The 13,773-nt window shown below is 32.2% G+C and overlaps 2 protein-coding genes across 7 annotated transcripts in view; one reads left to right on the top strand and one right to left on the bottom strand.

Annotated features, from left to right (window-relative positions):
- The window catches only part of LOC141451431 (ATP-dependent helicase brm-like), a 26,100-nt gene continuing 12,327 nt past the window's right edge, over positions 1–13,773 (top strand). For 4 of the 5 annotated variants that reach the window (XM_074122840.1, XM_074122903.1, XM_074122960.1 and 1 more), the window contains exons 1-11: positions 301–435; positions 1,723–2,078; positions 9,347–9,502; positions 10,041–10,194; positions 11,099–11,447; positions 11,715–11,853; positions 12,016–12,177; positions 12,369–12,565; positions 12,669–12,816; positions 12,978–13,080; positions 13,273–13,407. In XM_074122840.1, the coding sequence (XP_073978941.1) occupies positions 402–435; positions 1,723–2,078; positions 9,347–9,502; positions 10,041–10,194; positions 11,099–11,447; positions 11,715–11,853; positions 12,016–12,177; positions 12,369–12,565; positions 12,669–12,816; positions 12,978–13,080; positions 13,273–13,407 (1,933 nt within the window). In that variant the 5' untranslated portion in view covers positions 301–401. Of the gene's footprint in view, positions 157–300; positions 436–1,722; positions 2,079–9,346; positions 9,503–10,040; positions 10,195–11,098; positions 11,448–11,714; positions 11,854–12,015; positions 12,178–12,368; positions 12,566–12,668; positions 12,817–12,977; positions 13,081–13,272; positions 13,408–13,773 lie in introns of those variants that run through there. The other variant, XM_074123068.1, reaches the window with a different exon arrangement.
- LOC141454494 (uncharacterized) lies at positions 2,882–6,787 on the bottom strand. Of its 2 annotated transcripts, none has more exons than XM_074128820.1 (5): positions 6,630–6,787; positions 5,015–5,399; positions 4,821–4,926; positions 3,199–3,350; positions 2,882–3,108 (listed from the first exon to the last, which is right to left on the bottom strand). In XM_074128820.1, the coding sequence occupies exons 1-5, from the start codon at positions 6,693–6,695 to the stop codon at positions 3,017–3,019; spliced, it is 801 nt and encodes a 266-aa protein (XP_073984921.1). In that variant the 5' UTR covers positions 6,696–6,787; the 3' UTR covers positions 2,882–3,016. The 2 variants fall into 2 exon arrangements, with proteins under 2 accessions (XP_073984921.1, XP_073984994.1); XM_074128893.1 differs by lacking the exon at positions 6,630–6,787 and adding an exon at positions 6,242–6,286.

Genomic DNA, 13,773 nt, shown 5'->3' on the forward strand with positions numbered 1-13,773 from the left:
GCCTCTGAAAATTCTAGTCAAGCCGAGACCTTATGTGACGTCATGGCCGCCATGTTAAAAGCTTGTTGTGAGTGAGGTGGACTTTTTTTATTGATTTCATTTTGTTTTAGCGTACAATTTATTTCATTATTGGATATAATTGCCGAAAGTAAAAAGGTAATAAACTGAACGATTAGATTATTTACAAATTATTTTCAATATTAGCTTTTATATGAAATGTGCTTGACCTTTTTTTCATGTGTTAGTTTACTCCCTATGTAAACTATGACTAGAATGTGATTTAAGAAGTGAATTTATATCACTATCGAGTACATAACTTCAACAAGATTATAAGTTTTCTTTATCCTTGAAAATTACTTCGGGAATTGTTTTACAAAATGACCAACAAGTACGATCGGTAGATGTCTTCAATGAAACCGCTCAGCTCCTTTCAAGGTTCATTTCACTTCTTGTTTTCTTAATTTTTAGATTAGGACTTTAATTTATTACCATCGTAGAGCTGAAAATATAATGAAGCTTTCAATAATATGTATTTTTATATTATCCTAGCTCTAAATATAAATGGAAGTATTTATGTACATTATATTTTTCAGGAATTTGTTTTCTTAATTAATTATTACAAAGAAATAATGTCTCTAGTATTTTGTTCATTGTTTTAAAGAACAGCGTAACTTTATTTTGTAGTTCCTATTGAATAGCTACACCTTTTCTTTGGGGGATGTCCCGTGAATATGCATTAGTACAGAGAAGAGTAGTGTTTTTCTCTATTGCTAAATTGGTTTTAGCTGAAGTTCTGTTTGAAATTAACTAGTTTTGGCCATATATAAAGTTGGCACCTCCACTACCATTTCTGTCATGAACAGGCTATAAACCAAATTTTATTTATTATTATTTTATTATGCTGTTCTTATTTTGAAAGATTAAAATAAGTTGAAAAAAATCCAAATTCACAGCGAGTAAAATGTTGAAAAACATCGAGATTTTCATCAGTTTTACAAAATGCAAATGCCTGGAAATTTAGCCTTTTCTGGTTGAAGTTCAGTATGGTCGGTCTTTAGTAAATTCCTTGGTGTTAACCATTAAAATAGGGTATTTTGTCGCGGATTGTTGATACTAAAAAGGTGTGAAAATGTTATTTGTGTTAATAGTAGCTATGAGAAATGGAAGAGATACCTTTTACCTTAAATGTTTAAAACGCGTACCCATTAACAATACTGACTTTCCCAGTTATTTAGATAGCGCTAATGTATTGTTCTCGGTGTAAAATATAACATAAATGTAGAGAATTTACTTTTTTTGTGACCTTAAGTTAAACGTTTGAAAGCACTTAAAATAATAGTAGTCTGCTTTAAAATTTAGATAAATCCATTTTAAATTAATGTCACGACCCAAATGTAGACTTCTTATTAATAATCAATAATTTATTGAATTCAGTGTATTCTATTTGGATCACCTCTAAATTAAAGTGATATTGCCGAAGAATGCGGATCTAAACATGTAATCAACTTGCCTTAATGCTTTTCTATACCTTTAATATGAAATTTAGAGCACTCTATTCTTTTTTAAACGGTCAAATTTTGATAACAGTACAGTAAATTGTATGAAAAAGTATTTTTAGATTTTTGTGGAGTTTCCATCATTTTATATTCAAGAAAAGGTTTAATAAGTTTTCTTAGCCGTTCTTTGCTTTTAATTCAAATTATTTTATTTGTTGTTATTTAGTTAAGACATTTTTGATGGACGGTGAAAGCGGTGGAATGGCGAGTCCATCGCCTCAGCCCCAGAATTCCCCAATGCCTCCTCCACAAGCACCATCGCCGATGGGACCTCCACAACAAGCACCTTCTCCTGCCATGGCGCCTCCGTCACAGCAAGTCGGAGCTTCGATGGGTCCTCCAGGACCACAGCTGCACCCGCACAGTCCAACTGGTTATCAAGGAGGACCTACTCAGGGGCCTGTACCCATGCCACAGCATATGAACGGCCCCAGTGGTGGGCCTCCTCAGCATGCCATGCAACAGGGAACACAAACTTTTCAACAGCATCCACTACCCCCGCATCAACAAGGTGTTATCCAGGTACAGAACTGTTTTATTAGATAGCTTTTTTTACTGTTTCACTTTGATGAAAACAACGTCTTTATTACTTATTAATCATAAGCATTAATACATTTAAATCAATAATTCTGGACAATTTAAAATTGATTTTGGAGTTGAGATTGTTGTAGGGTTTGAAAGAGTTGACTAATGTTTTTAAAGGGAAACGCACAGACCACTTTCCCAAGGACATCTCTGAAAGCTATCTTTCCTAACAACCAAGCAAATTTTTCCTGACAGCCTCAACATTCATAACCCCACAGGTCTTGCAAAGTTAGTTGGATGCAACTATTTGGGTTTTAGCGTATCCATTGGTAAACTTTGGCTCTTCTCACAACTTCTCATGTTTAAAGCCTGGGTTCGCAGACACAGATTGTCTTCTAAACGGTAGATAGGCTAAGGTTTATTTCCGCGCGTAGACTATTAATAGTAATTATGACACCATCTACAGTTATAACTGACTCAAATTAACCATTTAGGTTCTGAAAAGAGTTTTCTGAGATTCTTTCTAAAACGTGTGCTTCAATTGTGAAAATAAGGTAAAGCGTTTTAAGTTTGCACACTTGATTTTTTTTTTTCATTTTTTCATTAATTAAATTTTTCGTCGGTAAATTTTAATTTGTTGTAGGTATTTTATTTTGAAGTTTCTGACGATTTTGTATTTATTTGTGACTTTAAATTTACATTTTCATTGATCTTGAAGTAGACAAAGTATTGGTCAACGCGACAAATTTGTAATGTTTCATTATTTTTGTGCAAACCTTAGTATTTCCTGTAAATTTGTATTTTTTTATTAGTAGAATATGTGATCATTTTTATTATAAGAGTTGCTGAAGAAGAATCTTGAGCAACATTTTTGCCTCCTCCCTTGGACTGTTTTCTTTCCTGAACAGATAAGAAATAATTCTAGGTTCTAACACTTAATCCACTCTAAATACTTCGACTAGTTTTCTTGCTAGAGACTCCGTTCCTGCAGCAATACATCTTCCATATTCCACATCAAAATTACTGCCTAAATAACAAAAATTATTTCTTAGTTTGGGGAGAAAAAAAATTAAAGGCCATATTTAATGGCATATCTATATCAGCTTCATATATTTACCATCCACATCGAGTACACTTCCTCCAGCCTCTGTAATAATAAGGGATCCTGCAGCCATGTCCCAAGGGTACAAATATTCTACGTGATATGCATCCCAGACGCCCGATGCCACCATGCATAAGGATAATTGTGCCGAACCTAGACTTCTTATTCTTTAAAGCAACACAAACAAACAAACAAAATTATATAAAAAGGACGTGCCATCAAAATGTCGAGTGATACTTGTAGTTTGTTTAACAAAAAATATAAGCATTAGTTTGTTGTTGCAGATATTTGTGTCTTAATTTTGTATGAAGAAATTCACAATTTTTTTTTGTAGTTTGTACTTCTGGACATTATTTCGAAAATGTTCTGTAGTAAACCTAACATTACTGCTTCTTAAATGAATTTGTTTAAAAAAACCTTTTAGTACATTCTTTATTTGTAAGGGTTAGGGCTTAGGTTTAACTGCACTTCTTCCTAAGTGAACATTTGGCAAAATTTGTTTAATCCATATTTTTTAAATTAAATAATTTATGTATTTATTATTAATATTTACAATTCATGATAACGGAAAGTATTGGGATCAAAATTTATAACTTCATTGAGCTGTTGAAAAGATTTTCATAAAGTCAGCTGATAGATTGCTGATAGCTTTCATTTATTGTTGTTTTTCTATTTTAATGGAAGGTGGCTCTAATAATTTTTGTTACCTATCTATCGTCTCACATAACTGTGTACTTTAGAAATCTTTTTTTAGTTTAAGGTTCTTTAGGAAAGAGATGAACACTTAGCCTTCTTGGACAATACCCTGATTCTGCTGCATCCACTTTGTTACAATTTTTCGAAACGACAGCAATGAGTTTCTTTAAAAAATTTCTGCCTTTAAGGGATTTTTAAGATGATTCTACGGCAAGAAAAATTTTCTCAGTGATATTTTTGTTACTCTAAATGGAAAACTCTAGGTTAATACTATCAGCGATATTTTAAAGTCTGAAATTATTTTTGTCATGTTTATTTAATGAAAATGCACTTCCAGTACGCCTTCAATTTTTCACTGTTTATTTTTTGAAAATATTGGGTTCGTGCAAAATTTTCATATGATTTTCTTTTCACAGGAAATAGATTTGAATATTTTTTTGATCGTTAACAATCTCATTTACTTATGGTGAATTAAATCTCATATCTACGTCTTTTGTAATCTACAACTTTTATTTATCAAGGAGGATTGCATTTGTCGCTAAAGTTTTTAGTTTAATGAGATACTTAATCGGACATAGCACTTTTGAGTGATTTATTACTACTCTTGACACTTTCTTGAAAAAATTCCTCACCATTTTCTCTAATGTTCAAAATTTTTCACTACTCACTCGTAGGTCTAGTTTTTATATATATATATATATATAATTTTTTTGTGTCAGTTTTGGGCTATTCTGGGTTTCCCTTACAGAAGTAAATTTGTTTTTGAAACTGGGATTTAGAATCTTGAGGATTTTTATTAAAATACTCAAGTTAAAAATCAAATCTAGTTATTACTGGAAGTCGTATGAGTTCACTTGGTTGTTTTTTTAAATTTTTAGCTGGGGCGATTTCTATTTGTTTTAGATAAGGAAATATTTGTTAATAGATAAGAAAATAATTACCCTTGAACTCGAGGTATACAAGATCTGTATCTCTTAGTGAACAATTCAGCAAGACCTGGAAATGCCCCAATAGAGATTTCTAATCCCACTAGAGCTTCCTTCAGTTCTGGAATAGTATATTTTCTAATAAAATGTTTTTTGTATTAAAAAAAAAAGAAATTGCATTTACATACAAAATGCTGTTTATAATTTACCTTCAACTTTTGAAGTGCTAAGTTTTACCCCATTCAAAAATGAACCTCTTCCTTTAATAGCGGTAAACTGTTGCTTCATAATTGGATTACACACAGCACCGATAATGATCACTTTGTCAACTGACAGGCCAACAGAAATAGCACAGTGTGGATATCCGTGAACGAAATTTGTTGTCCCATCTATTGGGTCGATTATCCAGGTTGGTTGTTCAGTTAATTTAATTCTTCCTGTAGTTTCTTCGCCAATGAATTTATGATCTGGAAAAGCTTGTGACAAAGTCTGTATGAGTAATAGTTCTGTGTTTCGATCAAATTCTGTGACAAGATCACATGAGGCAGATTTTAGTTCCACTGTTTTTGTAGTTTCGAATCCTTTCAGTACCATCTGTCAACAGAGTGAAAGAGTCGGGGGTGAGAGAACTGTGTTTAATTGCACATTAAAGTAATGACAGTAAATTCCTCCAACCTCGTCACAATTTAGACAATACTTTTCTCTGACTTACATACGCACAATAAAATATTATCTGGGAAAAATAAATTACTAAATTTAATAAATTAATTAATTAATTAATAAATTACTACAGATTCCCTTAAATTCTATCTTTAGATAACAAACTATTAATTAATAAACTAGTTGCTACAGGTTTTTCCTCCTCTTTTCCTTGCATTCCAATCCTCCTCTCCTAACTTTTCTCTTACTTCACTTAGTTAAGAAGGTTGAAATGTTTTATACATTTATACTTCTATATTTATTTTATTATATTATAATAAATACTTATTCTATTCTAATAAACTAAATAGAAATGTAACAAAGAATTCTCCTTTAAATTTAATATCAAGTAAGCTCATCCAAAGAAAATTTTATGTTACAATTAAGCCAAAAAAAAACACATTTGCTGCCGTTAAAATCATTAATTCACTGAAATGATGACGGCTCTTCATCATTCGACTTGCAATCCTTCTAAATCATTTTGAAGACTACATTTCTGTAGTAAGGTTTAAGTAAATTAGGATAGAAAAATATTAGAGCAGTTTTTAGAAAAAATTGCCAAAAAGTAATCAATACTTAACATTTTCCTAATGATCAAGTTAGACTTTAAAGCATGTCACATGCTCTCCTACTAGCGTCTATCCGAATTATCCTTTTTGTAGTTTTTGTTTTTGCTAACCCTAAACAGTTCCTCAAAAAAAAATGTGTAATTGTAGTAGATAGTAAAATCGACTTACGATACGTTGAAACGATTGCATGCGTATGTTACAACGAAGATACGTATAGTCCGTCGAAGATTCTCCAACAATCACTGAGATTAGAGAGATTACAGATAAGTTTACAAGCTTACTTTCTGCAGAACTTAGTCTACGCTTTATTCTTTACAAAAAAAAAAAAACAAAAGAAAAAGTTCATTAAGCAACCAAAATGAAATTAAATAATCTATTGTTCATTAATATTTAATTTAGAAGAACTATAATTAATAGGGTTGTATAAATGAACATGTAAAAAGTACTATAAAATCTCTTATGTAGCCTGAAGATTTAAGCCTTCATTAGGAGGAAAATCTAAATAAATTGAGGAATTTATTGTCACAAATTTAACATAAACAAATATATATGTTACCTCAGAAGCTTTGTCGATAGCCTCCATAAGAACTTTATAGCACAATTCGATATCGATTTGAATCATTTTTTTCCCTCCTTTTTTTGGTTACTATACCACTTATTTACAAATAATTTAGCAAATTACTCGCTTTTTGTATCTATTTCAGTGTGACGTCAAAAATTTATTCCCTCTCTTCTTTAGCTCTCACAGATTTCATAAGGTGAGGGAAGATGATTAGAAGATTCAAATTAAGTTATTAAAATATTTTACTTCCTTGTAAAGCGATAAAAAAAATTGTAGCTTTCGATATTGTGTCGTTAAAGGAAATAGAATCTGAGTTGGACCACTGTTTTTGTACAGTACTTTGAAAAATTAAAACATAATCTCTCTCGCAATATATCCGTGCACATAGACAAAAGATAAATATTTAAAAGACTCTCATCCCAAATCCAAACTCAAAGGTGTTTTTAAATATCTACTCATATGTTATCTAATTTGACGCTAATGACTTTAGTTTGTAATAATTTTTCAAAAAATTATTTGAAAAATAGACGCTTCGTTATCGCTCAGATATCGCTGTAGGATTTACTTTTCTGTCACAATAGTATTATATATAATTTTTATCTTATCAGGAAGTAGTTAAGTTTGTTTTACATTGCTAGTTTTATGACATTAGTTTACTCTTCATGTATTTATTGCTTATGTTCAAAAATAACATTTTTTTTTAAGAGAGGGTTTTTGCCTCATTTGATATTGAAACTGACCTTTCCAGTAATGCATCCGTTGTTGAGACGTTTGTTTATCTAATAATAATTGACAATATGAGGTCTGTAAATAATGTAATGAGACTATGGTGCTTTACAATAATTGTAATTGCTTTTATTCAAAACTTAATTACAATTGGACTTTATCTCGTGTAAAATAATTCCCTGTCCAGTGCTGTTATTCTAGTAATTACTCTCATCTCCCTCAACTCTGCTTGTAAATGCCTTCATCTCATTCACTAACTAACGCCTGCATATTTCTCATTCTTCACTATTTGTGTATCTATCTCGTAAGGTTGTCAGGGACAGCTGGTCCATTCTTATGTTCATTTTTTGCTCCTACCACAGTTACTTCATGCAAACTTGTGCAGTTGTAAAAAAAAAAGTATTGGAACAAAGTTGAGAGAAGAAAAAAAACATTTATTGAAAATTAGAAGAAGATGCAGTATCATCTTATTGCAATAGGGCCGTCCTTAATCGAGATCCCCACTGAACCAAAAAATGGAATAATTAAACCGTTTCTAGATAATTATTCCTTAAGACCGCATAATATAGGCCTAACGAAGCACCAGAAATAGTGATGGGGAACACTTAGACAAGCTCTAGGATAGGGTTACTTTATTAGAAGAAGGAGGTCAGAGAAAGGCTCAATAAAGATGAAAAAGTGAGATGTTATCGAACTGTCTATTTATCCCTGGGCTTTGTTTTGTAGTATTGTATATAAAATGTATCTATGAACATCGATTTCTGTTTTTTTTTGTTCAGTGATATGTATTTCTTTATTCATCCGCACTGTAATCTTCGCTAATTAGCTTCAAATTTCAAGTTATGAAAAAATCGATCATGTGATTTATTCAACAATTCACGCACACAAACAAATATATTTAATTAACTATTTAAAAAAAAAAAAATCTGCAAATTGGGTCAAAGAATGACCTTATGTTGTTTATTTAATAACACTGTTTACCGTTTTGCAAACAATGTTTTGTCGAATTTTCTCCCTTAGATAAATTGGAGTGGTCACATTTTTGTCATTATTTTAATGGCCTCATTCTATTCATTAATGACAAAAACAAATATTGGTATAAATTATGAAGATCAATAAAGATACCTCTCGTTTTTTCAACTTCTATTAGAAAAGTCATTATTATATTTTTAATTTTTTTTTCTTGGTCAAATCATGAGAGACAGATATAATAAGAGTAAATATAATTTAAACAAAACTACGTACGCAAAACTTGTAGGTAAAAATAGAAGCGAAAAGACGCAAGATCCTACACTGTAGAACTTCCTCCTACGGGTAATAATAAGCAATCTCAGGAAATAGTGATTGTCTGAACTGTCATTCAAATGGCATTCAGTATTAATTGTTGAAGTTCATCAGAAAGAACTACTATTTTCGTGAATTGATGTTTTTCCGATTTGCCACCGATAACTTTTCACATTCTATTCCTTAACATCTCTTCCGTTCTCGGTCAAGGATTTAGATCGCCTCAGTTGCTCTGACATTCCAGTTTCCTGGAGTTTTACATCCTTTCCAACACTTATTTAGTTCAAATCTTTTCTTCCTTCAGTGTAGAGATGTTAAGTAAAAAGTGCTATATTTCCACGATTATTGTTTTTATGAAGATTAGGTTCCCTTCCTGCATATAATACAAAATAATTGCCCTATATTGATAATGTAAGCTGCTACATCGAATGTGCGACCTCCATGTTGCAATAAACAAGGAATGCTACAAATAATTAAACTAAACCCAAATCTACGACTGACAGTCTACAACACAGCACATATTTATTAGCTATGCGGTGTACCAATTGCGTAGTAACTTGGCGCTTTGATTGAATTGTACCTTAGCACAGTGTTTTTGTCAATGTCTAACTGGTCGACTATACTCTTCACCTACTTATTGTTTATATCGATTATGTGGTGAAAATTAAAATTAATTTTAAAAAAGGATTTCTATTTAACAGGCCGGTGGTGGAGGACCGCAGGAGAATCTGTCAGCCTTGCAAAGAGCCATTGATTCAATGGAAGAGAAAGGTTTACAAGAAGATCCAAGATATTCACAGTTGTTGGCGTTGCGTGCCCGTCAAGCGAATATGGAACCTCCCAGACCGCCTGGACAGGTAAACTTGTACAGTTTACTTTTTTACAATTTATAGTTTTGGATTGGTGTAGTTGAAGAAAAGTTGGATATAAAATTTTACTTTCCCTTACTTCACTATTTAAGAGAAAGTATTGCTTTTGTGTAGATTTTCTATTTCGAGTTTTCACGCAAAAAAAAGGGAACAATGGCAGGAGGTTCATATTTGATATTTTGCTTTTAGTGCAAAATTAGTAATTTCACTTTACTGAATATATTTTCAAGTTTTTTAGGTTTTTCCTAAAAACAGCTTCAAAGTTTTGCTTTAAACTTATTGTGTTAAGTGCTCCTGCCTCTAGACCTGATCTGTAACTTTAATGGAACATTTTTCTAAGAAAATTCAATTGTGAGTACTTCTGGAGAGGAGAAAAGTTGTTTGGCTTTTCTCTCGTGCGTCATTATTGTTTAAAGTGATTGTTATTCTTTGTGTGTTAGAATATTGAGAACATTGGGGGAAAAAAAGTGTTCATACCAGATTTTTTTTCTTTTTATTAATATTTTATTTAATTTTTTTAATTCAGGCTGGTTTTGGGAATGAAAGCGGACCTCCCGGTCCAGCTAAGCACAGCTTCAGTGCATCCCAGTTACAACAGTTGAGGGTACAAATCATGGCTTATCGATTGTTGGCCAGGAATCAACCACTTTCACAGCAGTTAGCTTTAGCAGTACAAGGAAGTGAGTATTCTCTAATAATCCATTTTAAAGTACTTTTATCTCTTTGCAATAAGAATAGATAGATGTCTTTCTTAAACATGTGACAGAGTTTAAAAAAAAAGGCAAATACTGCACAGAACCTAAATATCTGGATCATTATTTTCTAATTAGTTTCTCAAATAAAGTTCACACGTTCCGATTTAAAAGGATTGCAGTAAATTTCATTTTTTACTTTTGTTTTACTTACTAGTATTCCTTATGTATTCAAGAAGTAGTTGTTCAAATTTAATAATTCGTACATTTGCCGCCAGGGGACCTTGTAATAAGGATTTATTTATTTATTTATTGTTTTTTTTCTTTAACAAATCGAACAACCGGAAGTACCATATTATTATATCGAGTCCCCTGAGTTAAATTGAATCTATTTTCTTCAATATTCCACCAAACTTTTTTGTAATAAGTTCAAATAGAGACTTTTTTTTTGAAGAAAAAGTTAATTGAAAATTAATGTTCAAGTAAAATTCCAAATTTGAAGAAACGTGATTAATTAAATCGATTTTTTTTACTTATTCTCTTTGCTGAAAAACAGTTGCTACGATTTCCTTTATTAATGATTGCATTCACATAAATCCTGTAATTTTTTTCGAAACTCTTTTTCTGGAAACTTAGTTGTAGGGCAAAAAAAAGGGAAGTGGTAATACTTACTTTCTAAAGTGCTATGCAATGGATAGATCTATCATTTTTCTAATAATTATAGTAATAATTGTGAACTAAATGTCTTACACAAAAGTACCCGGTAGATGAACCTGTCTTTGTCTTATACAAATTAAACTTCGTGTGGTCTGCAAATTGTAGTTGTAACACTGGCTTAGTTCTAAACTATTTTACTTCAAAACATTGATTATAATTTTTTTTTGTTTTAAAGGGGAAACAGGAGAATCCGCCAATTCCAACGGAGTGATGCAACAACCCATGAGAACACCAGGACCTCCTGGAGGCCAGCCACCTATACAGTCGCCGATGACAGGACAGATGGCTCCACCGACAGGACCAGCGCCCACAGGTGGATTAAGACCTGCGGCACCTCAACAGACTCAGATACGCCAGCCAGTTCCCCAGCCGGGTTTAAATACACAACAGACGGCCGTTCCTCAACCGCCTGCAGCAGCTCCAGTTCAGCCTCCTACTACGACTCTTAAACAGAATCGTATCACCACAATGCCTCGTCCACTTGGCCTTGATCCAATTCTTATTCTACATGAAAGAGAAAATAGGTAGATTTCTTTCAAGTTTCGTTGGGGGCCAATCGGGTTGACTGATCTGTTCGTACAGATATACCAATTTTATGAGCACATGTCTGACATCATAATTTTCGAACACCTTAATAGTTCCTTTAGAACTTTTACTAGTTTCTGGTTGTGAAATATGATTTCAAAAATAAAAACTGACTATAATATATTATTTATCAAGCTGTCTTTCTAAATAAAAAAAAAAATATTGTTTCACACTATTCTAAACTTGTTTTCGCTTTATCATTAAAGGGTTGCAGCACGTATCGTACATAGAATGGAAGAACTGAATAATTTGCCTGCCACAATGCCAGAAGATTTGAGGATTAAAGCGCAAATTGAATTAAGAGCGCTGAGGGTTTTGAATTTCCAACGACAGTTGAGGGCTGAAGTAAGTGTTTTAAGAAAACCTTAGAAATGTAGATAATGTAGATATCTTGGTAGAAGATAGCAAGTCAAATAGACAGCGACTTTAAAAATGATTATTTTTAAAGATGATTCTTCTATTTAGGAGTTTTTTATTTTACTTTATTTATTTATTTTTATTTTTTAGGTTATTGCTTGTACTAGAAAAGATACTACTCTGGAAACAGCTGTAAATGTTAAAGCTTACAAAAGAACAAAGAGGCAAGGACTACGTGAAGCTAGAGCAACGGAAAAATTGGAAAAACAACAGAAATTGGAAACAGAAAGGAAGAAGCGGCAGAAACATCAGGTTATTAATTGAATTGTTTCTTTCTGTCTTTCTTTATTATTATTCTCAATCAAAGGGTATGCAGCCCATAAAGTTCTAGCTGGCATACATCATCCTTGAAGTATAAAACTTGACCAGCAATGAATTATCCAATTTTTTGTATATATTTTGTTTTAATTATCGAAAGTAATATAAAAATTAATTTCTTTCAGGAATACTTAAGCTCGGTACTACAACATTGCAAAGATTTTAGGGAATATCACAGGAATAATATGGCCAGAGTTGCTAGATTAAACAAAGCGGTGATGAACTACCATGCTAATGCAGAAAAGGAACAGAAGAAGGAGCAAGAAAGGATAGAAAAGGAACGTATGAGAAGATTGATGGCTGAAGATGAAGAAGGCTACAGGTAAAATGCTGTTTCTTCATTAACATTCATTATAATTATTATATTTCGTCAGAATTTTTTTTTCTTTTAATGAGTGTTTTCTTAATAACTATTTATTTCATAGGAAACTGATTGATCAGAAAAAGGATAAAAGATTGGCATTCCTTCTTTCCCAAACTGACGAGTATATTGCAAACTTGACTGCTCTGGTAGAACAACATAAACTTGAACAGCAACGCAAACAGGAACAGGAAGAACAAAAGAAAAGAAAGGTAAGGTTAACGGTGTCACTAAATTTTTGAAATTAAACTTGAATTATGGAGATGGTAACACTGTAACTCCCCTCCACCTCTTTTTCCTGCTACATCAAAAATTTCTTCTTCTTTTTTTAAATTTTTTTGCAATTTTATTTATTACAAGACGTTTATTTCAGAAGAGGAAAAAGAAGAGGTTGGATGGACCAGATGGTGGTGTGGAAAATGATGAAAGTTCGCAAATGTCTGATTTACACGTATCAGTCGTAGAAACGGCCACAGGTTAGTAATTTGAACATTCTTTGAACATTTTGCATCAGAGCTATATCCAGAATTAGACTAAATCGAAATTTAATTCGATATAGAACTTAGTAAAATGGATTGTTACCCACTCTCTCTCCTCTTGGTTGTTGAAAGAACCTAATTAAAGTACCGTACATGTATTAGGTATACATATATTTTTTGTTTTTACAGGAAGACAACTTCAAGGTGATGACGCTCCTTTGGCTAGCCAGTTGGGAGCTTGGCTTGAAGCGAATCCTGGCTGGGAACCTCTTGAAGACAGCGACGAAGAGGAAGAAGAAGAAGAAGAAATTGAGGAAGACGAAGGTGAGTAAGATATTGAAGTTACATATTTGGTTGATGGTAAAGTTTCTAAGATTGGGATGAGTAACAAAAAAGGGTTTTCTTTGTGCCTACATCTTCCGATGGATGTTCCACCACTATCAGAGATTGAGACATTAGGTCCTTATGAACTTATCTGTGATGATGGTTGGAAGTACAAAACCAATCCGAAAACAAAGCATAGTACGAGAGATCATGTAATCAATTTAATAAATGATTACGAATAAAATAAACTTTGCGCATTTAAAAAGTAAAAATATTGAAGAAGAGTGATACAAGAGTAATGTTTAAAAAGTAATGCTACTTTTTTAATTACTTCTGGCCTAAATTAAGTATTTATAATTAAGAATT

The sequence above is a fragment of the Rhodnius prolixus genome, unplaced genomic scaffold, assembly GCF_049639745.1.
Source record: "Rhodnius prolixus isolate KJV_2025 unplaced genomic scaffold, Rpr scaffold_1, whole genome shotgun sequence".
NCBI lineage: Eukaryota > Metazoa > Arthropoda > Insecta > Hemiptera > Reduviidae > Rhodnius > Rhodnius prolixus.